The sequence below is a fragment of the Archocentrus centrarchus genome, chromosome 17, assembly GCF_007364275.1.
Source record: "Archocentrus centrarchus isolate MPI-CPG fArcCen1 chromosome 17, fArcCen1, whole genome shotgun sequence".
Taxonomy (NCBI): domain Eukaryota; kingdom Metazoa; phylum Chordata; class Actinopteri; order Cichliformes; family Cichlidae; genus Archocentrus; species Archocentrus centrarchus.
Genome location: NC_044362.1, coordinates 16104206 through 16131372, shown reverse-complemented (window position 1 = coordinate 16131372; position 27167 = coordinate 16104206). Strand labels below are relative to the sequence as shown.

Below are 27167 nucleotides of genomic sequence, written 5' to 3'. Positions count from 1 at the left end.
GGATTCTTGGATAATTTCTTTAGATATGATCAAAGCATTTTACAGCTCATTTAAAACCTTTTTAAAAGGAACTATTTGATCATGATTTATCTGATTGCATACATACCACACTCACTTTTCCTTCCAGTTTTCTACCACCACTCTACTGAGTCAGTAACTGTTTTTGAGAGAAAGTGTCTTGTAAATTGAATACAAAAGGAGTGGGGTTGTTTTAATAGAAGGGGAAACGGGACCACAGTGTGTTATCACATGTTGTCACATCCTTAACGGTTTACGGTGTTAAAGAACTTGGCAAGCTCACCATAGTCTTTGATTGGCTCTGGCTATGTTAATTCCTCTCTTACTGAACCTGGACACACATGAAGGACACCTACTCCATACAGACTTCATTCAGTACTGGTGCATTCTCTATCTGGCAGTTTCTTAACCATTTAATAGAGTTTTTAAAAAACATAAAAATAAAATAAGACTCTCTCATGGTCTTTAACACTCAAGCCTTACCAGTGTTGTCCAGACTGAAGGTGAGATTACCCTGTCTGAGTAGATTTTAACACAGTATTTCTTATTGGATTTCAGCCTATGCCAGTCTTGTGTTTCAGTTGATTGTGGTCTACATTACCCTCTCGACTCACTTATGTGGTAGGGGAAAATGTGATTTTATGTTATTATTTTATCTACTGCTCTAACATAACCATGTATAGTACTGTTGAGACAGCCCTTCATTTCTTTATATTTTACTAGAAAAATGGGAAATTGGTAGAGCAATTTGTATTATAAACATACACTAAATGGAAATACAGTATGTAAAGCAAAAAGAGATCTTGCACAATTCTAACAAGGTTGAAAGTCAATATGTGGTATAAAACTACATTTGGCTGCTCCCTTGCCTCAAGAGGTCACCACAACAGGTAGCGCCGCATTTTTTATTTGGCAGTGTTTTACACCGGATGCCTTTCTTGACACAACCCCAAAGGGGATTTGTGCTTCTGGGTGGTACTGTATGTCCACCTTTATTCTTCAACACAGCCTTTTTTGGGCAAGCTTTCTTGTCATTTCTTCAGTAGGCTTCAGGAATATTTCTTTAACCTCTTCTTTGGATGTTGGCTGCCTTTTTGTTCCATTCTCTTTCAAGATGATCCCACATTGCTTCAATAATGTTGACGTCTGGGTTCTGGGAAGGCCAGTCCATGACACATTGTGTTCCATTGCATGTTTTTCCTGTCTAAGTATGCTTTCACTGCATTTTCAGTATGTTTGGGATCATTGTCATGCTAAAAAAGAAATTAAGCTGCTGCCAATTACACACTTTCCAGATGGTATTGCAAAATCTGATGGTACGTTTCTGTGTTCATAATTCCATTAATTTTGGCGAGATCCTCAACACCACTGGGTGAAATGCAGCCTCAAACCATGACAGAGCCTCCACTGTGTTTTACAGATGGCTGCAGACACTCACCCACTCAACTTATTGTTTTTGTGACAGGCTGCTTGTAACAATGTGCCTAAAGATTTTAAATTGTTCTTTAAATTGTGTAGACACAACACTAGTTCATCCCTTGAGTTAAGTGCCTATTTTTTTGATTTATAGGTCATTGCTAAGTGGATTAACGAACTAAAAAAAAAGTCCTCTGAAAACTGTCAGGTACAATTACTGGACTGAAGGACTGGAATGTCCAGAGAAAAAAACTTAGAAAGAATTTCAGAAAGTCTGGAGAACTATTGCTGAAGACCACTTAAAGAAAGTCTCTCTCCTCTGAAACGAAGAATGACGGGTGGCTCAAGACTTTTGAACAGTACTTAATAAACAAAAAAAGTTCTAGTATTCTAGCAATAGAAATAGTGCATTAAATGAGAGTTTCTTTCTAAAACATTTTCAAGAGATTGTTATTTTCATTAATTTATTTAACATGGAAAATGCTTATTGATCAACAGAAAAATAAACAAACCTGCCCTTCTGATATTATGCTGCTTCATCAGGTCGCTTCTATTTGCCTGCCAGCCTAACATCTCTCTTTCTGCTCTGTCCTTCCAACCTGTGCCTTTTAGTGTGGTTTTGGACTCTGTGCCAGTCACTATAGGCAGTTCCAGATTGGGGTATGGGAAAGTTAAACACTCTAGTGGAGTTTCAAGGTAGTCCAGAAATGCAGGTATGTGGCAAAGACCCTTTTGAGATGTGTTTTCATTCAACATGGGCTATCCAAATCTGTATAGAGCAAATATCCTGAATGTTCAGGGGATCTTGGGATTTCAAAGGGAACTGACTTCCTGAGGGAGGATAAGGGTAACTGCATCAATTACTCACTTTCTAACAAAGTTATTCTTGTTCTCGGGAAAAAGTATCAAAAAAGCCATATCAGGAAGCCACAAATCACCTGCTCATTAGTGCATCCCAAATCCAAACAACATTTCCATACCAAACTGAGGCTATGTGAACAGCCTGCCTATATATAATTTTGTGAGTACCAGAGATGGTGCATGTATGTTTGAAAGGGGTGTCTTCTAAGCATTATACACCATAGTACTCAGATGTGATGCTTTAGTATTACATAGGAGTGCCATGTGAACAGTGGTAAACAATGGTAGAGTTTCTCCACTCAGAATTCTTTGCTTGTTCAATGAAAGGTGCTGAGATGTTGCTGAAGGGGTCATGACTAACAAGTCAAGACCCATGAGCCATGGCTTTAATATGGTAAATTACCCCAGAGGTATTTGTCACCTGAGAACAATTAAGGGGATTAGGAATCAAAGCTGACATTTAGACGAGAGCATGTTAAAGTTCAGCCTGGCAGAATGAGCAGTATGAAGATTAGGCACTAACGCAGTGGTGTTGTGTATAAAATCACACTAAAATCACAAAAAATAAGATACATACCTTCAACTTGTAGACAAAATATAATGTACAAAAGCAATTTTGCTGTATTTCTGAACCCAAGTATGCTGCACATGCTTCTTATTTCACTGCCTGGTTACATGCAAAGTTTGACACAAGAATTTATCACTTCTCATAAATTTTCATTTTAATATTATTTTTATAGTTGTTTTTTCAGCACTGTTACATGTTACATTAAAGAATATAATCAGTACATAAGTATTTACCCATTCCCATGAGCAACACACTTATCTGTCCTTAGAAGGGTATAACAGTTGAAAAGGTATCACTGATGAGTAATCAAGGACTGGAGTCACTGATATGCAGAATTATGTGGAAGGTTCAACAATTAATTGTGCTGAAACAGCATTTTGAACAAACAAAGATGACAAACAAAAAGTAACAATTATGTAATGATACAAAAAAAAAAGGATAAATAAATAAATAAACTCTAGGGGATCTCAGCATAGAAAACTGCAGTATATTAAAGAAGTTGCAAGTGTGGGCAAATCAGTAGTCAGTGAACACCAAGATACACTATATTGCCAAAAGTACTCACTCACCCATCCAAATAATAGAATTCAGGTGTTCCAATCCCTTCCATGGCCACAGGTGTATAAACCAAACATGCAGACTGCTTTTACAAACATTTGTGAAAGAATGGGTCGCCCCGAGGAGCACAGTGAATTCCAGCGTGGTACCGTGATAAGATGCTACCTGTCCAGTCACGAAATTTCCTTACTACTAAATATCTCACAGTCAGCCGTTAGTGGTATTAAAAAAAAAGTGGAAGCGATTGGGAATGACAGCAACTCAGCCACGAAGTGGTAGGCCATGTAAAATGACTGGGTGGGTGAGCGGATGCTGAGGTGCATAGTGCACAGAGGTCACCAACTTTCTGCAGAGTCAGTTGCTACAGACCTCCAAACCTCATGTGGCCTTCACATTAGCCCAAGAACAGTGTGTAGATAGCTTCATGGAATGGGTTTCCATGGCTGAGCAGCTCCATCTAAGCCTCAGCTAAACCAAGCACAGTGCAAAACGTTGGATACAGTGGTGTAAAGCATGCCACCATTGGACTCTAGTGTAGTGGAGACGTGTTCTCTGTAGTCACGCTTCTCCATCTGGCAGTTTGATGAATGAATCTGGGTTTGGCGGTTGCCAGGAGAACAGTACTTGTCTGACTGCATTGTCCCAAGTGTAAAATTTGGTGGAGGGGGGATTATGCTTGTTATGGCCCTAGCAGGGCCTGCTGTGATTTTTTTCTGACCTAGTGGGTGTGGCTTGCTTTCTCCAGCCTCAGGTGCCACCCCTTTTGTACAGCTGACTCAACTCAACAATTAAGCCAGTGCACTTAAGTCTGGAGAGAGGAGAGCTCCAGTGCCAAAGAGCCTGTGTGAAACAGCTTGTGAACTGTGTGTGTTGTGACTGCTTACTCCTGCTCTGTGGAGAGGAGGGTGTTTTGATGATTGAGGCCTTACTCTGTTGGTTTAGTGACTAACTTCTGTGTTTTATTTGATTTTCTTCCTTTTGAAGGTGATCTGTCTCTTTTAGTTGAACTGTTAATGAAACTTTTACATTAACAGTTTTGCTTCCCTGTCTCTTTTTTGTCAATCCAGACACTTTTTGTTACGTTCCCACATTCCCCGGACTTTTTATGGGAACGTACTGTCTGGGGTTATTTTTCAGGAGTTGGCCACTTAGTTCCAGTGAAAAGAACTCTTAATGCTTCAGCATACAGTACCAAGACATTTTGGACAATTTCATGCACCCAACTTTGTAGGAACAGTTTGGGGATGGCCCCTTCCTGTTCCAACTTGACTGTGCAACAGTGCACAAAGCGAGGTCGGTAAAGACATGGATGCAAAAATTTGGTGTGGAAGAACTTGACTGGTCTTCACAGAGTCCTGACCTCAACCCAATAGAACACCTTTGGGATGATTTAGAGTGGAGACTGCTGCCAGGCCTTCTAATCCAACATCAGTGTCTGACCTCACAAATGCACTTCTGGAAGAATGGTCAAAAATTCCCCTAAACACACTACTTGTGGAAAGCCTTCCCAGAAGAGTTGAAGGTGTTATAGCTGCAAAGGGTGGGCCGACATCATATTAAACCATTATGGATTATATGCAAGTTCATATGCATGTGAAGGCAGATGAGTGAATACTTTTGCCAATATAGTGTAGCTGTGTGAAACAGGGATCCATGTCTGAGTTTACAGAGATGAAATAAAATAAAAAGGGCTGTAAATCCTAAACAGTTGATGCAGTTTAGTTAAACCCTTTCATTTAAATTTGAAAGTCTGCACTTCAGTCACATTGTGTTTGTTGGATTCAAAATCCCCTGCGGTGACGTACAGACGTAAAGTTATAAGTTGCAAAGATTTTCTCACTTATTGACCTGACTGTATGCAGGAATGCCTTAAAGGCAATAATGTTGACACCATGCGCCATATAAATCCATCCAGCTGAAAGTTTGAGGCATGACTGGAAAATTGTTGTTGAGTCATGATTCTCAAGTGGTTTGACAGAGCTGAGTAGATTGCCAAGAATAATAGGGGAAATTGGCTGTCGCAGTTATCAACTGTTGCTTTTGCCTAATGTGCCTTTGTGTTTCTGAATTTTTAGAGATTTTATTTTATGTTGTCATTAAACAGCCTTTTAAAATCCAAGTTACATCCAAGTCACGTAACGTTAGCAGTCATACAACAATGAAACAGAGGAATAAGGTGGATTTAACAGGTGTGAATGGTCTCTGTGCAGCAATTACAAATGCATTATGCTTAAAAAGTCTCACAAACAAGACAGTCAACAATTCATTTACAAAAAATGTACATACAATATGTCCTGCATTGTAGACATTGGTAACTCTGGTGTACTTTGGCAATTTCCTTGTTTCTCATTTGTTTAACTTTATGGACTCCTTTGAAAAGCAGCTATAAAAACAATTTTAAGTGTTTTGTTGAGATTCTTATTGATAGTCATGTAGTTATTGATAGCTTTTAGTTATCTGTTTTCCTTTACTCTCTTTTTTTGTGTATTTAACTGGGTTTCTTTGCTGTTAACTGCATTTCATTTTTCTCTTTTATTCTGATTATTCTTGGTTTTTTTTTTATTTTGATTTTACAGCACTATGTAACGATATGTCTGTGAAATAAACGCTTCTTACTTACCCACTTACTTACTTACTTTTATGTAGAAAGCACCAAATTGCTTTTAATATTAAAAAATGTATTCAATATTTTAAAAAGTTACTAAAGACTAAAGTCTGTTCCACACTGTGACATGGGAGACAAGCACTGGCATGGGCTCTGATGACTGCAAAAAAAAAATGGCTTAGTATATTTGGGACACAGTCAGCCTGTCCTGACTGCTGCGGTGGCTTTAACAGCCAAAGTCTTTCTGAGTATCACTTACTCCACACAGCTACACGCAAGGGATGGAGAGGCCAGGCTGGATTCCACTGTGAGTCCCTGGATATTACTTTCATATCACAGATAACACGCAAACACAAAGGAGGGAAGGAGCCAGCCAGCGAATAGAGCAGGGTCACGGACAGAAGAGGAGAGAGGACATACACCATATACTGTATAGGGAAATTTTGCAAAACTTGATGTATTTCCAGTGTCACCTAAAGCAAGATTTAAGTAACTTAATTCAAGTATTTCACTTACCTAGAGTAATAAATGGCACTAAAATTGCTATTTAATGGGTCTGATTTTAGGATCTGATCCTACTGAAATTAACTTTAACCAATGACTGTGAAACTAATAGCTTGAGCTTATTGTTGCATGCAATTTGTTTTAAAAATCTACAGATTTTCTACACTGAAGACATCCGCAGATTTTAAACGTTATAGAGTCACTGTTTTCACATGTCCCAACATATTTCATCTGAAATGTCAACTCTTTGGCACAAGTTTAATCAGCTCACTAAAGGTGGATTCTGTTCACTGTAGGAACTGCTGTTACTGCGTTTCTCGTAACTTTTTAATTCTCGGAGAGGTTATTTTTGTACATTTAGCAGAGGAGGATGTCAGCTTTCAGTCCACCATTTCTGGAAGAGGAGATGTGCATGTTGCCACAAATTTATTTCAATAAGTTTTAAATCAACTCTCTGCAAACAAATAAATGTTTGATCCATTTGGGTCTGTTTACCCACTTTGAAATATTTATATGGAACATTTTTATTTGATTTGGGCTCTTAAAGTGATTAGAATCTCAGTATTAGGCTCCATGTAATCATAGCCAGGGTCAACACAGAAGGAGTGGACTGCTACAGAGATAGAGATAATGAGCTGTAAGGGGCAGGACAGCCAGTTATGACTTCACTCATCTGGCTCTGAGATGGGAACAAATGGAGCCTCACTGGGTAATTAAGAGACACCCAGGCCTCACAAGGATATGCCAGGCAAATGGGAGGGAGGGAGGAGAAGGGGAAGAGGGATTCAGAATGAAACCCTATTGTGTTTCATGGCAGGATTTGGACAGTGAGGCACTGGTCTTGTGGTCTGTCCTTAGGCCATGCTTTAGGCTCTGGTTACAACACCTGCCTCCCACCACTCCTGTTCAGCCCTTCCCCCAGCAAATGAGTTATCATACCAGACTTGTACACTTGACCCTGTGCATGTGCATTTGTGCAAATCAATATGTGGGAAAGGACAGTTTTAATTGACCATGCTAAGCTGGTTTCTGTGATATAATGATAGTATTTATAAAATATATAAAGCACTGGTGAGAAGCAGGTTACACTGGCATAGCACTACAAAGTTTTAGCTGAGCTAAACCATCTGTGATTGAACTGTTCTCTTAATCAAAGTTTTACTTAGCGTATTAGTTCATGAACTGGAGTATTCTCTCTAATACTCCAGGAGTTATTTTGCAGTAGTTCCCACTGTTTTCTTGTATGCATGTTTATGTGTATGCATGTAAAGCTTAGTATCTTTACACTTCACAAATGTATGTCTTGATGACGCGTTAAATCATATCAAATTGAACCAACGATATATTTATCAGGAAACATGGATGATGACTTTCGCTGCCCCTCATTGGGCTCTTCTGCCTCTCAGTGGAGTTATGGCTTATATATATATATATATATGGCTATAAATCTTGATTTCATAAAAAAGAGAAATAAACTAAACCTGTTTTTGTTTGACTTCTTTAGATGCAGATCTATTGCTTTGTAAGCACCAAGGTCCATCCTGCTGCACACGGAAGATGGAGGAGAGCTACCAGTTTGCTGTAAAACGACAAACCCTGCATAACATTCAGTCCCAAAGCTATAAGCTTAAGCACTTCATCTCTACCCATGAAGTTGCCTTCCAGGGTAAGTTCATGGACACTTGGGGTCAAGATAGGGTTGGACTGTCCTGAAACTTTGTTCTCAATAAGAACATAGATAGTATGAGTCAGTGGGTTGATATGGTGTTATTTTTCAGCTATGTATGGTCTATAGCTACTTACAGCACTCTGTACCTGCCATTGTATAGGGCTGATTCTCCAGAGGGCTGGCTTCTACAAAGTATCTAATTAGAAAAGTTGACCCAGCTTTTGGTAACCTCTGTCTGAACTTTATTTCCTGTACTTGAATCCAGATTAAATAATAAAATAAGCAAATATCTAAGTTTATTTGCTTATTTCCAGGGAAGAATATTTATTTGTAAGTAAAGCTTTTTCACTCAGATTCCCAGGACCGTGGTAACTGGCGTGCAGGCAAGTGTAACTGAGGAAATGGGCATGCTCCCATTTCTTCTGTGGCTTTGGCAGCAGCACAAATATGATGAAGGATCACTGAGGGTAGACAGGAAAAGAGGGTATGGAGGTCTTTTTCTTAGCCTCTAGTGTTTTGTGGATGATGGCCTGCTATAGAATTTTCCAATCCTGCTCCTGGGACAGCAAAATGACTAGAATCCCTGAAAAAAAAACAGTAGTTTTATTTATATATATATATATATATATATACACACACGTCCTAATTCATCTCAAACTTTTGACTGGTACTGCATATATCTGCTGTAGATAGAAGTTGATCAACCAGCTCTAGCTAGTTAAAGGCCTTTGTACCTCCCTCCTCCACTAATTGCAGTGTCATTTAAATACAAAAAAAAAATCTTAAACAGACCAACCCCCCCCCCCCAAAAAAAAAAAACAAAAAAAAAAAAACTCCAGTACAATGCCACACAGTAGGAAACATGCCGTGGATGTTTTAGTGCTACAGGAATTTTAGTACCATGCAATTAGTTTTATATGGCCACAAAGTGCTTTGATGCAGTGTTGGCCAGATTTTAGATATAAAGGAAACAAAAAACAAAAAAAAACCACTGCTAGTCTTGGTGTCTAATATGAAAAAATGGAGTAATAACTGGAAAGGGAACAGTCATGGACATTGATGCCATGGAAACTGCTACTCATGTTTAACTTATGAATGTCATCTGGAAAGAGTACATTCATGTCACATAATGTTTCTTATACTGAATTGTAAGTGATGTGAAATTCCACTACTTTCACACATGCTATTTCATAGGTGTTTAAATATTTCTTGAGATAAACCCCTCTCACAGCAGTCTCATAAACCAATTAATTGAAATAGCTGTGTTCGAACAGCGTCTCTGGCATTTGTCCTTTTCATCGTTATTAATATTCTTGCATTCTTACCTCATGTCTGAGCCTGTCTCATGAATGGAGATCAGGTGTTTCACATATCCAGAAAAGGCCAAGATGGAAAATAACAATGGAATAACAATAGAAACTGGAAGGTGCTGAAAATGATGATGTCACTAGCCTTTAATTTTCACGGCCTTCTAAGGACAGTCTGTGCTGTCTGACTGCCTTTAGTGGAATGTGAAGTAGCAAATGTCTCATATACCAAAGTAAAAAGAATATTAATTTGGCTTATGATGATGGTGCTGTTATTCACACTCTGAATGGTAAAAAACTTTGTGGATGGGCTTCTCCTCCTTTTTCCTTTTGTTTACACCCAGCTGCATGCAGCAAGTCTCACAACAAGTGCTGTGCCTGAGTGTTTTTTTTTTTTTGTACACTGCTGCATTTATTATTTGAACTCAAATCACTCCTGCTGATTGATAAGGTTAGCCAAAAGGAAATGCCCACTGGAAATTACATGGGGCGTTTGAGGAGTGCGTCTGCATGTGCAGCGTTTGTGCTTTTGTTGGACATTGTTTGTTTTGACAGCCTTAAATTTCCTACTGTGCTTTGTCATATGTGGGAGTTGACATGTCACGAGCATGACCCCCTAAATTCAGACCACATGTGTGCTTGTGATCCTGTAAGGATGTGAATAAACAGGTTCGCTTGTGCGCTCCTAAATATTTACTATTGGAAATGTGCAAGTAGGCTTTTTGAATGCTCTAGCTATAGTTATTTCTTTTTAGGCAACTGCTCTTTTCCTCCTTATCTTTCATTCTTCCTACCATTAAGCCTCCCCACAGGATTCTCACAGATACACCCAGGTCAGCTCTGCTGGTCTCCCGCTCTCAAACATAGCACAAACAGGCTCTCCTAATCCATGTCATAGTTGATAGGGAATGGTCATTGGGGCCTGATGGTTGGTAGATGTTAACCACAGAGCCCAGTCTAAGCTCGGGCAGCTTAAAACTGCCATCAAGGGCTTTCGGCTGTCACCCTGCCCTAGCCAATACGATCTGGTGTGATCTGGCTTGGAAACATTTCTGTGGCCTAATGTTTTCTTGCCTGTTACTAGGATTGTTACCAGTCAATTCACTCCAGCAGGCGGGAAACTCTTGTTTGCAAACTGTTGAACGGGAAAATGAATTTCATGTGTTTGTGCTCGTGTTTGTATGCGTGTGTCGAGTCTATGTGTGTGTGAGAGAGAGTGTGAACGACAGGTGGGAATGATGAGCAAGAGAGTAAGTATCTGGCTATATAGTCACGAGGCCGGGATGGCAGATGTCAGGAAAATGCTGACACTTTTGATCACTAGTGACACCGATATGGATGGGGGCTGACTCACAGCTAAAGGCCATTAATGTTCATGTAATAAGGAAATTTTGAACATGTGTATGTTACATGCGCAGGATATTGTGTGTCGATGTATAAGCGTATACATATGCACTACGGACATGTAAGCACGTACAATATTTACCACCCTCACTAGACACTATGGTCACCTCAAGGCTCAAGTTGTCCTCACAAGCGCTGACAAATACTTTTCAGCTAAATGTACACTCTTGGCCTAAAGATCATACAATGTGAGTATTGTGCATTTTGAACGTCACAGTATGTGCCCTTCAGATACAAGGAGTTAATCTGAGAAAGAGTGACAGTGAGAGACAAAGAAAGAGACAGAATGCCATAAAAAGAAAGATGATATTTCTCACTGAGGTGACATAATTAGCTGATCCTTGTTTCATCATTCAGGAACTCTCCAGACCTCCTATCCTGGCTGACAGTGTGTGTTTGTATCTCTGGGTATATGTGTGTGTGTGTGTTTCTGTGCATATGTGTGATCAAAACCACTATCTAAAGCTTTAAGACACTTGAAGGTCTCAACTTTTTAAAGGCAGAATGCAGAAGAAGACAAATGGAGGGAAGAATAGATAATGGGAATGCAAGATAGTAAGAAAGTCTCACTGTGATATTGTTTGTCGATCCAGGTGGCTTAGTTCAGCCTACGGTAATTGTCTCCCTGACTTTTGGGAATTTACAGCTCTTCTGATTGCCTTTTTAGTCAGTAGTTTCCATGTCAGTTGCTCTTTGCACCCACAACCCCATGTCTCTCAGTTCCTATCTCTAAGCTCTGACAGGCAAACAAGAATACCTAGCCCGGAGCATTGTAGTTTAATTAAAATGTTTGTTTAAGGCTTTTGTTTTCTTTATTTTAACTGTCAGAATCATCCTGGGTGGTCCACACAATGCAGCCTTTGAAGAGCCAACTGATTCATTTATGAAATAGTGATGATTTATTGCTTTTGCATCAGGGATGAGCCACTTTACTCTTACATTCTGTTTTCATGCATCATTCACAGATCAGATACAAGTCCCAGAATCTTTATTGCAATCTCTGCATTTGTCTGGAAGGTCTCTCCATAATGTTGCCCTGATCTTCTTATCCTGTCCTCTCTCACATCATCATTTTTGTTCTCTCACTTCATGTCTGTGTGTATATTTCTCTGCAGATGTTTTGACCGACAGGGTTATTGCTCTAGAGGCTGACGGCTGTACACAGGATGACATTGCTCGGGACTATGAGCTCATGCTCAAATTAGGGAGGATATCCGGAATCAGTCCCTACATGTCTCATTTAGTCTACAGGGTGGAGAGAAACTGCATTTATGGACTTAATATTGGAGCAAATTCATTGTGTATTTTGGAGTGTGTGTGTGTGTGTGTGTGTGTGTGCGTGCGTGCGTGCGTGCGTGCATGTGCATGTGCATGAGCATGCACGTGTACTAAGCATGTTTCTATTGTAATGCCTTTCTAGCCTCCTGAATAGACATGACACATGAGGACAGGATGCTTTCAGAGTTTGGAGAACTCAGCCTCACTGGGGAAAAGGGGGGAATAACAAAGAAAAGCAGGGAGGAGTAAGGGAGAAGCTCAAAGCTCCATAAAGTCTTAAAGTCAGGCTCAGATCTTTCCTAATTACCTCTGCTTTTCATCTGCCCTTCTCACCTCATGAATGTGTGAGAACCCAGAGAGCGGGGAGTGAGGCGTTGAAAGTGAGAGCAGAGAGAAATGAGATGAAGGGAGGGCTTGCTGTTAAAGGAAGGAGTTCAGTAAAGTGTGCACAGGTGTGTTTGAGTGTGCTTCTGTCAGGTGTCTGTGCATTGTGGTATGCCTTTAAAACCACTGAATTAACAGACATTTGCTCTGTAGAGTCACTATGTTCTGCTGCCCTCTTGACAACTTTCCTTTTTTATCTTCCTGGGTCTCTCTCTCTCTCTCTCTCTCTGGGAACCATGCTTTGTCAGCATTGGTTGCTTAACAAGAGCATGCTGGGCCCAAGTGGGCAGCATGCCAATGTCTTGAACTTGCTGGCTGGCACGTGTGCTGCAGAGAGCTCTCATGTCTTAAAGATAACATGGCTGCCAGCAGTGCACTCCACAAAATAGAACCATAACCATAAACACATTTCTGTTCCCTACTGTCTCATTGAAACCAAAAGTCTTCGTTCGTTTTTCTTCATTAGCCGCAGTCTTTCTCACCGAGCATGCATACATCACAATATTACATCAAATGCCTTAACAAACATGATATCTATCTAGATTAGCCTGCTGCCAAGCTCCGTTGCCAGAATTTGAGATACGAGTATAAAAGTAAACCTCGGATAAAAATCCTTTTTTTTTTTCCCCTTACAAATGATTTTTTTGAAATTCATCATAAATGCTATTTCTTACGTTTCTGTTAGAAATAGTGGTGAGATTACTATTTCTGAGACTAAGAGCACAATAAGCTTGATACCAAGGAAATTTCTTGATAATAAGACAAAATCATATTTCCCATTGCTTGTTCCCAGTCCAAGAGAATTTGGCTTTTCTGGAATACATTCTGTCTGTCTGGCTGAGTGGATTTGTACTCTGCTGCTGATAGGTTCAGCCTGGCTTTTTCTTATGTTTTTTTCTTATGTCTGACTCTGCTGTGCTCATGCTTCACTGGCTGATCTTGTGTGTGTGTGTGTGTGTGTGTGTGTGTGTGTGTGTGTGTGTGTGTGTGTGTGTGTGTGTGTGTGTGTGTGTGTGTGTGTGTGTGTGTGTGAAGAGTGAGATCTGTGTGTGTGGTTGTTTTCAGACACAGGATAAGTCACATTGCTGAGGTGACAGCTGAGGCATAGGTCACTTTTGTATTATTTTTCTCATGACTTCATTCAGTCATAACCACAGTGGCAGAGTGAACCAAACTGTGTCATCTGATACTATGATGATCAAGGTCGTGGAGAAAAGAAGAGACTACTTGAAACTTCTTTGAAGGACAGAGCCTCCTGAGTCACCTTTCCATATTGCCATCTATGTGGCCTGCTTGCCTTTCCATAAAACCTATCCTCTTAAACTGTCTGATCATGGATGCAGACCACCTCTCTCTTATTAAATCACTGGACATCTTAGCCAAAAGCCTGCAAAGTTCCTAGGAAGTATGCTGAGGTGTGGGTATTACTTTTGGTTGTTGTTTTTTGGCAGGTATTTTGGGTGTGGGGTCATAATTTTGCATGATCCCAGTCTGTTAATGCAACTGCATGCTATTCAGATTTGTACAGTGACAGATAAATGTTACTAGACTTAGTAGGTTAGAAAGATTGCTCTGGCTACTTTTATAGAGAAGTGTTCAGGGTGGTCAGTCAGATACAAAGCTTACCCCTTACATGTAAATATGTGTGCACCTTTCCTTATATAGCTGTTGTAAGTCAAAATCTTTATGAGATTTTAACCAGCACTCTTGCCAAAGAACTTTAATATCGCTGATGTTTCTTCAGTTTAATGAGTAGATATTGTTGAGGGAAATTATTGTGGATTGGACGATAATAAGGTAATGCTGACACACATAAGGGGATATTGGTGAGCTTGGAGAAAAATGAAGTGTTGAACTTTTCAAATTGGCCAGACTTTCTGTGAAGGTGAGCTGTTTTCATCCGGTGCCTGTGGGAGACAAAGGCCTGTATTTAATGTACGCTTTTAATGCATAAGTGGATCAGCATAGTGATGCATGTGTCTCTGTGGTATGACTCACACGTTTGCTTCAGCCCAAATTTGATTGGACTTTGCTGTCTCCCTCCTGTGTCTCTTTACCAGCTCAGTGTGGGAATGATCTACCAGATCACTTCCACATTCAAGTCTCATTACACTCTGTCATGGACACTCCTTTGCTTCTTCTCTTTCCTTTTTGCCTGTGTGGCTTCTTTATACCAATAACGAGTCCCCACAGTGGGATTTGTTCACTAATTCCCCAGTCATTCATCCATTGTATTAGAGGAGGAGTTGCAGTAAATGATCAGAATGGTGTTCTGACTTTATCCAGCTGTGCACTCTTTGTATGATCTGTGACAGACTGTATCTACTATATTGTAGGACAAAATGGTTTTACACAAGTCTGCCTTTAAGTCAAGCACAATGCAATCTATATCTGGTAAACTGTCAATCCATTTGGTTTTGGGATTATGATGGAATTTGCTGTTTAACAAATATTGTTATGCATTTATCTTGATTATTTAATATTTTCCTTTGGTTTATTTCAGTCAGCAAATGAAGCATTTTGTGTTGTTTCCATAGTATAAGGAGTCTGGCCTTGCTAAAGACCAGTTTTGGCCCCTAATTTAAACAATACGTTAACAACTCCCTGATTTATACCTGATTTATAATAAAGCTGATAAATGAAAACAGAGGCCACACCTGCTTCGAAAAGTGGAAAATTCTTTATTAGAGTTCCTTTCATCTTGGATTTGTTTAACACCTCAGAGGCTGTGCAAGGGCCTGTTTCATGTTAATCATATGTTAGCTTAAATGTTTCCTTTCATTTTTTTATGAATATCTGGAGTCCAGTCTTTTTCTCTAGCCGTCTCCAATTTAGTCTTCAACAGTTTCTACTTAGGTAATGATTTATTACCTAGCCTTGCCTTTTTAAAATTTTGTCACAAACTACAGATAACCATCCATTTAGCTAGGTTCCTAAGAAAATGCCACTACCACTCTGTTAGATTTACACGTGTCTTTAAAAAGCAGCTAATTTGTTGTTGCATTGGTCCTATAATTTTCTGCAAAAGTAATAATTTCACAACAGTGCATATAATAAAAAGAGGATACTGCATATGCAGAGAGGTTGGTCATGCAAGCTTTTGAATGTCGAATGAAATGCTTTATGTGTATTGTGATTTTTCAAGGCACATTGTATACAGGACAACAAAACTTAATATACCACTGATCAACCCCTAAAATGACTTTTTGCAAATCTTGTCAAGTCTTTATCTTTTGGCAAAAACTCAGAGCAAAACCATTCATTTAAAAAATAATAATTAAAAAAAAAAAAAAGAAAAAAAGGCTAATTGAGCAATAATGAGAATATTAATATTTTAGCATTAATGGTAACAATAGTCAGTCTTTTGGGCATGAATGATAACACTCTACTTAGTATGATTTTTTTTGGCAACAAGATTTAACTAACAGGCTTAGGCAAGACAAGTTAGTATTAGTCACACTGACATTACCATCCATTTTCTTCCTCTTATCTGGGGCTGGGTCGTGGGGCAAGCAGCCTAAGCAGAGAAACCCAGACCTCCCTCTCCCCAGTCATCTCCTTCAGCTTATCTGGGGGAACACTGAGGCATTCCCAGGCCAGCCAAAAGATGTAATTTCTCAAGTGTGACCAGGGTCTACCCTGGGGCCTTGTCCCGGTAGGACATGTCTGGAACACCTCAACCAGAAGGCATCCTAGTTAAATGCCCGAACCACCTCAACTGGCTCCTTTCAGTGTGGAGGATTAGTGGCTCTACTCTGAGCACCTCTCAAATGACTGCAGTCTTCACCCTATCTTTAAGGGAGATGCCAGCCACCCTTTGGGAAAAGCTCATATCCGTCACTTGTATCTGTGATCTTGGGACTGAATGGGCCATAACAATGGGCCAGACACTCTTTACTCTTGCAGCACCCCCTACAGGATACCCCGAGGGATGTGTTTGAATGCCTTTTATAAGTCCACAAAACATATGTAGACTGCATGGGCAAACTCCCACACACACTCGAATATCCTTGAGAGGAGAAAGCGTTCCACGTCCAGGACGAAAACTGCATTGTTCCTGCTGAATCTATTTGACTAATGGCCAAACTCTCCTTTCCAGCACCTTGACATAGACCTTCCAAGGGTATCTGAGGAGTTTTATCCCCCTATAATTGGAGCACACCCTTTGGTCCCCCTTCTTCAAGATGGGAACCAGCACCCCAGTCTGTCAATCCAGAAGGACCACCCCAGAGCACCACTCGGGTTCACATTAGACTGTTCCTCCCAGTCATGCCTCACTGTTGTCACTCACAAAGTCTCAGCATAGTACAATGGTATCACTGGATGGAGCACCCTTGAGCACCCCGCCCAGCGACTCCAAGAAGGCTGGGTACTCTGAACTGTCATTTGGAACATAAGTGCAAATGATGGTCAGGACCCTTTACCTAGCCTGAAATATCCCTCTTGTCCACTGGTAAAAACTCCAACATACCAAGCAGAGGGGATACAAGGATACCCACCTCAGTACTGCTAGAGACACCAAGGGCAACTCCAGACTGGAACAGAGTCTAGCCCCTCTCCAGAAGACTGGTTCCCAGTAACCCTATCCCAAGCAGAGTAAACTTCCCTTGAACTTCCTCTCATAAGGGTCATCTGAAATACTCTTTGTCTGGCCCTTCAACCAGAACCAATTTACCTTGGGAGATTCTTCCAGGTTGCAAAAGCCCCTGGACAATGTAGCCCCTGGGATCCCTGGGATACACAAAACCCTCCACCACGATATGGTGGCAATTCGCGGAGAGGCTTTACATCTCAAAAAATAATAAAGCACACTTTTGTTTGATGTCATTTGAAAACTGCAAAGTGGCTCCATTCATTGTGCACTATAAAAAAGAGTGGATGGATCATAGATGAGCAGTAGCCTTCAGTGTTGTTGAAAATGTTATGCTGTATTGGAATCATCTTTCTATTGAGTATTTCAATAAATGAATGTCCCCATACCTTCTACTTATGCAGGCCCTTGTTAGCACCCTACTCATTCCTTCTCACATCTTTATAAAATTTCACAATCTGAAACTTGCGTGTTAGCTAATTTTCTTCATGGAGCAGTGCTAAATTTGGCACAGTCTAGGCCAGACTTAGAAAAACGTGTCACATACTGGTCGCTCTTTTTCATGCAATCAATCAAAATGGATATTGTGTAATCACATTTCTTGTAGTTTTGACTAGTAAACTGAGTTTTGTTGCTATGGTCACATATGTAATTGCACTTGTTGCACTTAGATATTCACCATTGTATTCTATATATCAATATATAAAAGAGAAATGGGGCATGACTAAAGAGCTATGGCCCCCTTAATGGTAAGCACCAGAGGTTCTGTCTGTCAATCTGTCAACAGTCCCTACCAGCGCTGACTGTCTACATTTCCCCTTTATGGTACCAGCCACTTTAGCAACCTTCACCCCACCACTCTTCCCTCAGCCCCTCACCCACAGCCCCTGAGCTCTGTCTCCTCTGTCCCTGTCGTTCTCTCATCTGTTCATCTGCTCATTTCCCTGCAGTCGATCATGTTTCCCCTCTTTTGCCAGAGCAGAAAGCAGCCCCCCCCCCCCCCAACCAACACCACCATTCAGTCTCCTCATTCACTCTTCTTTCCTGCCACATTATAGGTCAGTGCACTGTGAACATTTCCTACTTGTTTTTTTTTTTATTGTTGTTAATTTTTCTATCCTTACTTGAGATTTTTGATATAGCAAGGCTGCCATTTAGATTCCTATAATGCTAATAGAGAAAGCCCCCCCCCCCCCCCCCCCACACACACACCTCATTATTCCTTGTCCTGATAGGACAAGACAAACAAATTAGGACTTGGGGCCAAAGATCAGCAACAATATGTGCACATACATTTTGATTGTATGTGGGTTTCTAAGGGGCTTTTCAGCTCAAAGTGTTCTTGGCAGGAGCGCAGCTTTCCAATTCTTGTAGGTCAAACTTGTGTGAGCAGCATATCTGAGCCTGCTGTTTGACAGTTGAGTCATGCTACCAGTTTAGATGTTAGATGTATGATTTTGCTACACAAGTATGATGAATCAACAGATTAATTCAAGGACTTATTAATAGTCTATTACCATTAAATTAGGAGATTGTATGACACTGCCTGCTCTTCCATGTAACCTAAGATGAATAGGGCTGCATGGGAGATGATGGACCTATATACAGTATTTCTGCTAATTAAAACAAGGATATGTAATCTACACACGTGTCTCTATGTCACATAACTGTGTGGTGACCTGTTTGAAATCCAAACATGTAGGATTAAAATGCTTTGCCTGAGAACATGGTTGGTCAGGTTCAGTCAGGACTGATTGCCAAGATAGGAATGACCCACAACTCCATGGTATGAGAACAGTGTCTCCTGTCTCATTATCACTGTATTACCACATCTCCAAGCACATGCAAAGCACACCCACATCTACAGGGTCACATAAAGAGGTGCTTGAAAATAGATATAGCAGCAAATATATAGATTCTCTCTCGTGCTTGCACAACAATCAAAATCATGCAATCTCACCTATGATGTAGAAACAAACCCTCTAGCTCAGGTTTTTATAATGGATGTAAGGTCACACAGTTTTTTTCAAGCATGCCACATCCGGTGTGTGACATGCCTTAACAGGACAAAATACCTTTTAAGGATTTTTTTTCACACAATCCAAAAATACATTGATTTCATCCATCCATTGTTTTGGCTGCTTATCCAGTTTAAGGTCACAGGGGAGCTTGAGTATCAATCAAAAGTGGTCCAAGGAAGGAACAGTCGTAAACCAGTGACAGGTTCATAGGTAGGGCCAAGACTCAACATGTGGGAAGTGAAGGCTGGCCCGTGTGGTCCGATCCAACAGATGTCAAATGTACTGTAGCTCAAATTGCCAAAAAAGTTAATACTGGTTCTGATAACAAGGTGTCAGAATACACAATGCATCGTGACTGAGACTGAGACTGAGGAATCTAACCATTCAGTAACAACTGGGTAGCAAAGGCAAGAAATGCCTGCTGTGACAAAACCATAGCACTATGCTTATTTTTGACTCAGTGATTGTGGCAGTTTCATAGTGACGCTTTAAGTTTAATTGAGACAGTTAAACAAAGGGTTGGCATACAGAATCTAAAGTGGAAATAACTATGATTTAAATCCAGTAATCTCAGAGAGCATTTGGATGTGGTGCAATACCTTATTCCAGAATCATAAATACATACTCAGTTTAAGCCACTATAGGGCAAAGGCCTCCTGCATTGCCACTGGTTGCTATTTTACACATTTAATACATTGTTTATTCCAAATAGAGAACATGTCAGATTATACCACAGGGCCACAGACAAATAAGGCCTGTTCATTTATTCCCATATAGTTAGCTTGACAATTATGTGTTTTGAATTTCAGTGTTTTAGGACTTCCTGGCAAATTAAAGATAATTGCCTCGTAAAAAATATCCTCCAAAATAACCCAGTAAGACTTTATTTCCCAACAGGATCACAGGATGGGAGGCTGTGACATAGTAATGATAGCCACCCATGAGTGTGTGTCTGAATTGAGTGTGGTCAAATCCAGATTTAGGTACAGTGGTTAGACAGAACAATCAAACCCAAGTGAGTTTCACGCAATGGTAGTTGCGACTTAAAAAGCGGGCTGGTTTGTTTTATTTTTTTTTTCATTTTTTCAATGTATTTCCCAGAACTGGTAATGCAGAGAAACCCACAACAATTGTGCTTGACTTATCACCGAATGAGAATCCAAATCTTTCTGAGCATGGGAGAGAACTTTACAGAGCACAGAAAATCACTGATAAGTTAAAAAAAAAATTAAAAAGGACTCGTGGGATCCACTTTACACTATATATGGGGTAACAAGTGCCTGTGCATCCTGGTTGAAGGCACCTTATGCCCAAAGAAGACCGTGCTTAGAGGTGAGATGGTGGCAGATAAGGCACTTACCTCCTTCCTAAATTATTCCCGTGGCTAGAACCAGTGGTTAAATCCAGCATTCTTGCTGTCACAGCATTAGGCCTTTTGTGGCCTCCATTATATAAAATTGTACCCCTGGGACCTTATTTGAGTACAGGTATAACATAACATGACACTCATAGAGTGTGGAAAGGAAGAAAGGTGGGTTCATGTTCCGGTTCTATATATTGGGACATGGACAGGTTTGAAGTAAAAGCCACAGAGAGACAGGGAAATCCTATGGGCCCAGGGGCCAAATGAATCCAGATGTCAGTGCATGTTCACAAGGTGGAGTCGAGTTGTACAGTAGTTGTTTTTCCTTGTTTAAAAGTTCAGTCGTTTCTTTATTCCATTTTTCCTGGCAGTTTCCCACTCTCTTCCCTTTTTCTTCTTTCGTGTTCTTTCTCCGTGTCACTCTCTTGGCAAATATGAAAAGCTCTTTTAACAAGTATGGAATGTCTTAAGGATTCAGTGATCTTGTCATAAACCCACGGAATGATTTCCATCCACTTATGGTGCTGTTGAGAGCGCCATACTTTTTTTTTTTTTTTTTTTATTTTCACCTCTTGGCTTGAGAAATCTTCTGTTTTCTTATGTAGAAAAGACTCGCTGTCTCACAGAGAGAAAGATTAAACCATGGTATTTCTGAGCATGATAATGCTATAATAACACTATGTAATGCTGTGTAATCTAACCCTGTGGTTACCTCTTGTGGTATAAATGTCCTGCAGCTATTAAGCATTGCGGCCTTGACTGGCAGGCAAGTAGGCAGACCTCACACTGATAACAACTTTGCAGCACCAGAGGCTTAGAAGACAGTGAAATGGTACTAACACTGCGCCGTTAAAACTTCTTTGGCAATCATGTGAATTTTCTTTTTTTTGCCCACCCTGTCTCTTATTTATTTATTTTTTTTGTTACTCTTCTATGTCTCGCCTTAATAGGACCTCTTTGAGGGTCTTTCTGACAGCTTTCAGCACGCAATCAAATCATAAGTTGTCACTCTTTAGCTGTCCAGCCATATTACCTAACAGACCATTTTCCCCCCATGGCTCTCACTCTTTTTTCAGTCACATATTCTTTGGTTTTCAAAGCCAGTTTTATAAGCAGTAACTTTAAATGTTTGCGGGAGCAGCCCTGATCACAGTGATGTTGTTATCGGGTGTGTTACAAATGAGTTGTGCTTTTTACTGGCTTGTGGGGAGTCCCAGTGTGTCACAGACAGCGGTCATATTAGTGCAGCTGTTGAGGCGGACATGACTGTTGTTATCCTTCTGTCTGTGAGCTGGGAGGGGCTGGACATGCACACACACAGACACACACAAGACACACACGCACAAAGTTCTGAAATAGATTTGCTTTGGTGAATGAAGTCTGATGAATCAACATGCTTGTTAACACCATGCCTTATAAAAAAAAAAAAATACAAATAAAAAAGTAAATGTCCAAAATACATAATTAATTCTTTGTCTGTTGTCCATCTGTTGTCAGTACCACATACAGCACTAACAAGTACTGGAGACTAATGTTCTTTTCAGTCAATACATCTCTATGTGTTTGTATCTACGTACATATGTGTGTGTGGTTGTTGCACTGGGGATATGTGTGTTGGCCCCCTCTTTCTCCTGTCTCAGTTTCTGTACAGTTGCTACTGTTCCTTCATGTTCAGTCATGCTTTCAAGCTGACATCACACACACCAAGAGAGGAGTGTTGCGTCTGCAACATACAGACAGAAACCCACACACTTACATGAAAAAAAAAAAAAAATGTGTGGAAAGATGGCGGAAAGGAGATCAGGGGAGAAGGGGAAAAGTGGATGTGTAGAGAAGGTTTTTGTGTAACAACCAGGGTCAGCTGTGCAGTAGAGGTGACAGTTTAAATAACTTTCAGCAAGATTCCAATATCATTTTAAATTTCAATATGAAATGATAAATGTTAACATATTTAAAGTCATATTCAACAGGAAATCATATCAGTTGGTGGTAAAATGGGGAAACAAGCTAGTTTAATAAAATGAAAGAAAAAAATTATTTGGTTTTAACTAGGCCATACAATAAGCTGGTTAATTTGTATTAACCGGTATATTTGAATGCTTTACAGCTTTACTTGATCACCGGGAAAAACAACCTGGACAATTTAACCATTTCTAGTCCAGTCTGTACTTAATAATCTGGAAAATGGACTGATTGCAGTTCTCAGCATACTATTAAACCCCACTTTGTCTCTCACTTTATGTAAAAAAGCAGAGACATCTTCTCTAAAACATGCATGCTTTGGGAATATTTTCCATAACTTTATCCAACTGCAATTCTCAGCTCAACTTGATAAGCATAAGCCAAGCTTAGCTGGCTCAGCATTTGGATATGTCTTTGCAGTTGGAATACCTTATGCATGTCATGTAGATCATGTCATTTATGATTTATTGATGATAGTAATTACATTTTGTCTTGTCTTTCCCTCTATCTCTTATTTCTGTGTTTCTCTTCTGGTATCCTTGCAGACATGTTCCAGTACCTTTTATCCTTCTCTCAAGGCCACCTGAGTTCGCTGTTGGAGGCAAGCTACCCATCTCTGTCTCACCAAGTTCTGCCCCATGTGAATCAGCTTTTTTCCTCCCTTTCTCACTACCTCCGTGGAGGTAATGTCTCTGTGGAGGGAGAAGTTCACCATTTTTTTAACAACATCTTCCCACTTGTGTATGCACGACTTATAAATCCAGGCATTGAAGGGAGAATAATGATGGGCAGTGAAATGGGTGACTGTCTCCGTATGATCAGGCAGGATGTCAAACCTTTTGGGACTCAAACAGATGTCATGGCCCAGGAGCTGGCTGAGGCTTTGGGGGCTGGGCGACAACTCGGTCTGGCCCTGGAAGAAGGTCTGGAGGTCGTGAACGTAACTGAACATGCCAGACTGAGCAAGGAGTGTATAAAGGCCCTAGTGAAAATGTTGTACTGCTCCCATTGCAGTGGTCTGACATTGATCAAGCCTTGCTCGGGCTACTGTCTGAATGTAATGCGAGGCTGCTTGGCTTGCGTGTCAGAGTTGGATCAGCCTTGGAGGAGGTATACTAGCTTGTTGGAGCAACTTACCCATGCCATGGCCGGACACCACAGTTTGGAACTAGCCATGCTGAGAGTCAGAGAGCACGTTAGTGAGGCCTTGCTTTATGCACAGCTCCATGGTCCACTCATTACTGCCACGGTGAGTACAAACTGGTGAAACATCAGTCACAAGCTTTAATGCACAAGAAAAAGCCTCCAAATCTTTTTTTTTTTAACATCTTTGTTTTATACATGTACCTTGGCAAAGTTAAATATATTGATTGGAAAGGTTTTGCAGCTTGCTTCTCAGTTATGAGTTATTTTTTCCACCAGTGCAACAAAGAACCCTACTACGTTAATGTTGCTGAAACTTTTAAGAGAAAAATAATGTTTATACTAAAAAGAACTTTAGTCCCCACCATGTTAGCTGAGGCAGGTAAGCATCACCATTGTTTACGTTCTGACTGTGGAAATATTATTCCTCATTGACTACGGTGAACCCGAGACAAAATGTGGATAAAGCATGCAAGTTGGTGCACTTGCGTGCTATAAATGCTACCATATGGTTTGTTACATGTGGTCACAAGTTAATATTATCAACAGCATACAGAGAGTTTTATAAACTCTTGCTCTTAATTGAATCCTACCGTTAAACCTACTGCAAAACTGTTTTTTTATGTTATCTTAAGAGCAAGCATTATGGTTAATCTGTACTGAATATACATAGTTTGGAAATTTAAGAAGTAGGACAGAAGCTATGATACACACTGGGTAGTCTTCTCTAGTAATGTCTTTGTAAAGAGTTTTCGTAATATACCAGCATGAACTGAACTGAATGAAGGTAAGAAAAGCATATTTCATATTTACAGCAGTTCTGGTGAGAAATACCTGGCGCTAATATACAGTACAAAGTAAATAATTTGTTTATATGCTTCAATATGTGAAACCAGCAGTGTGGTTCTTTAGTTGTAGGAACATTATAAAACCTAAATGGTTTTACATCAACGCCTAACTTGCATGGATGTTTAGAACTTGCTCTATGTGTGCATAACAGAGGAGAGTGGGGTGCCAGGCTTAAAGACTGACCTATGCTAAGCTATATATTAAGCTTATATTTCAGAATTGAAAGGGTTCCAGCTAGGCCATACAATTGGATAAAAAAAAAGAAAATCAGTCTAAAACACACACACATGAGTGTGTATATATATATATATATATATCCACAACAACTGCTGCTAGAAAAGGAGGGGGACTCACATTTGGATACTAGTGACTCTCATTTTCTGTGCTTTAGGTAAACGTTCTCCAAGATTAAAGCAAAAACATGAACTCCCATACGTAGAAAGTCACACACAATCAAAGACCTATGAATTCAAAGAAATACCCATTGAACCCATTGAAAAATGTTACTGTGGGGCAAGTGCAAAAATGTGCTTAACTAAAGTCGAGTTCAAAAAACAAACTTTGTTTTTTTTTTTTTTTTTTTGCCCAGTCAGAATATTATATGGAGTTGTTATTAAAGGAATTATTGTGACTGTGTGGTTTATTTCTGGGATGCTGTCCCAAACCATTTGTGGTTGCTCTTTCATTTACTCCGTTAGCTGCAGACTACATGGTCTCCAACATACGTTGCTATACAACATAGGGGGACCTGGGTCACAGCACAAATATTGTACATGCAAACTCACACACACAAATGCACACACACACACACACACACACACACACACGCACGCACGCATGCATGCACTCACACACGCACACACAAACACATATACCGAGCATTGCCGAAGGGTGACGTTTTTAGCCCAGTAAGAAACCTAGGTCTCTTTAAACGTGCTCCTGCTTTTACTGATGTAGAGAGTAAACGTGGGTTGAAGGGAAGTGATTATGAACTTTGGTAGTTTGGTAGTTGGATTATGTCAAGTACAAACCATAAAGGGAAAATGAGTGTAACAACTACTCTTATTGATGCAAATAGTAGCGCTAATTAATGAATTAATGCTTTCTCCCTCTGAATACAGCTGTGTTTAATTTGTCTTAAAGATTCTCCAGATTCAGCCTGAGATTGTTATAAAAAACAGTGATATGTCTCATTTGACCTACAGGGAAACTTTATATCTTCTACTCGGTTATGATGGCCAAACTAGGATAACTCTTAACACACAGAAGTATGTATTTTCTCACACATTCATTCAGTGACTCAGTTGCTTACTAAGCTCTTATGGTATGCTTATGAGAAAATAGCAACAGTGGTCCATATTAGAGCAGTTTATATGCAGGTCTACCTTATCCGCTTCTTGGTTTTACCCCACCTTCTCATTACAGTCTTACGGAGGAATGATAATAGCAGACTGGGCCTTTAGATAATGGAAACAAGGGCTCGTGGGTTGATTGGAAGCGTTCCATTCACCATCGCGGCACCTCAGTAGACTGCAGAAGTTTACATTGCAAGCACTTTTTCTTTTACACTAGGCCACAATAAAATTAAGGAACTGGTTTGAAAATACAACCCCACTTTCAAAAGCTGGGACAGTGTATATAATATAAATAAAGCAGAACTGAATGAGTTGCAAATGATTTAAAGCCTATATTTTATTGGAAAAAGAACAAAGATTAAAAGTTACATTTTGAAACAGAGACATGCAACTGTTTGTTGAAAAATCAATATACTCATTTTGAACATGATAGCAACTAACAAGTATTAAAAAAAAAAGTTGGGGGCGGGTTCAGCATGCTAACACACCTGTGGAACATCCCACAACTAATTAGGTTAATTGACAACAGGTCAGATCATCCCCGAGAGGCAGAGTAGAGAGAAGTAAAGATGGGGCGAGATTGACCCACCTGTGAAAGACTGCCTCATTGAGTAGTTCAGCTATTTAAGAATAGTACTATACTTTTTAGTAAAATATGCATAGTATTATTAAAACAGAGAATCCAGGTAAATCTCCATGGCAATGGTGAAGTTTGTGGGCTTGGGCGGTACTGAATTAAAAATAGACACAGTTCTGTGGTGAACATCACTGCACTGGTTTAGGAACACTTTTGAAAATTGCCAGTAAACGCATGGCGTTGCTGCATCCAAAAATGCAATTTAAAACTGTGTCATGCAAAGAAAAAGTCGTATATAAAGAAGATCCAGAAACTCCATCACCTTCTCTGGGTTTGGATGGAGTTAGGTAAAGTGGAAAATTGTTATGTGGTCTGACTCATAAAAGCTAAAAAATCTTACTGAAAGTTACCTTCTCTGGCTTCAAGAGGAACACTATTCAGTATTCTCCGAAAAGTCCCACTTGCTGAAAATATGTAAACAGGCTTAGGAGCAACATACTGTATGCTGTAGTTCAGATGTCGTGCTTATTGTAGCAGGACAGTAGCAAACTACAGTATATTCTGCACGTTGCAACAGCATGGCTCTATAACCAAAGTTCGATCCAAACAAGTTAACTATCAAAATATTATTATATACCATAATAACATATTGAGGAAAAAATGGGAAAACATTTTGCTTTCACACATACAGGAACTGGGCTCCTCAGTTCTCAAAGAAAGCTGTTTAAAAAAGA

General features: G+C 39.9%; 1 protein-coding gene across 2 annotated transcripts in view; it reads left to right on the top strand.

Moving 5' to 3' along the window:
• The window catches only part of LOC115795301 (glypican-5-like), a 107319-nt gene that overhangs the window by 3997 nt on the left and 76155 nt on the right, over positions 1–27167 (top strand). For both annotated transcript variants that reach the window (XM_030751119.1, XM_030751118.1), the window contains exons 2-3: positions 8035–8196; positions 23055–23758. In XM_030751119.1, coding sequence (XP_030606979.1) covers positions 8035–8196; positions 23055–23758 — 866 coding nt within the window. The remainder of the gene's footprint in view (positions 1–8034; positions 8197–23054; positions 23759–27167) is intronic.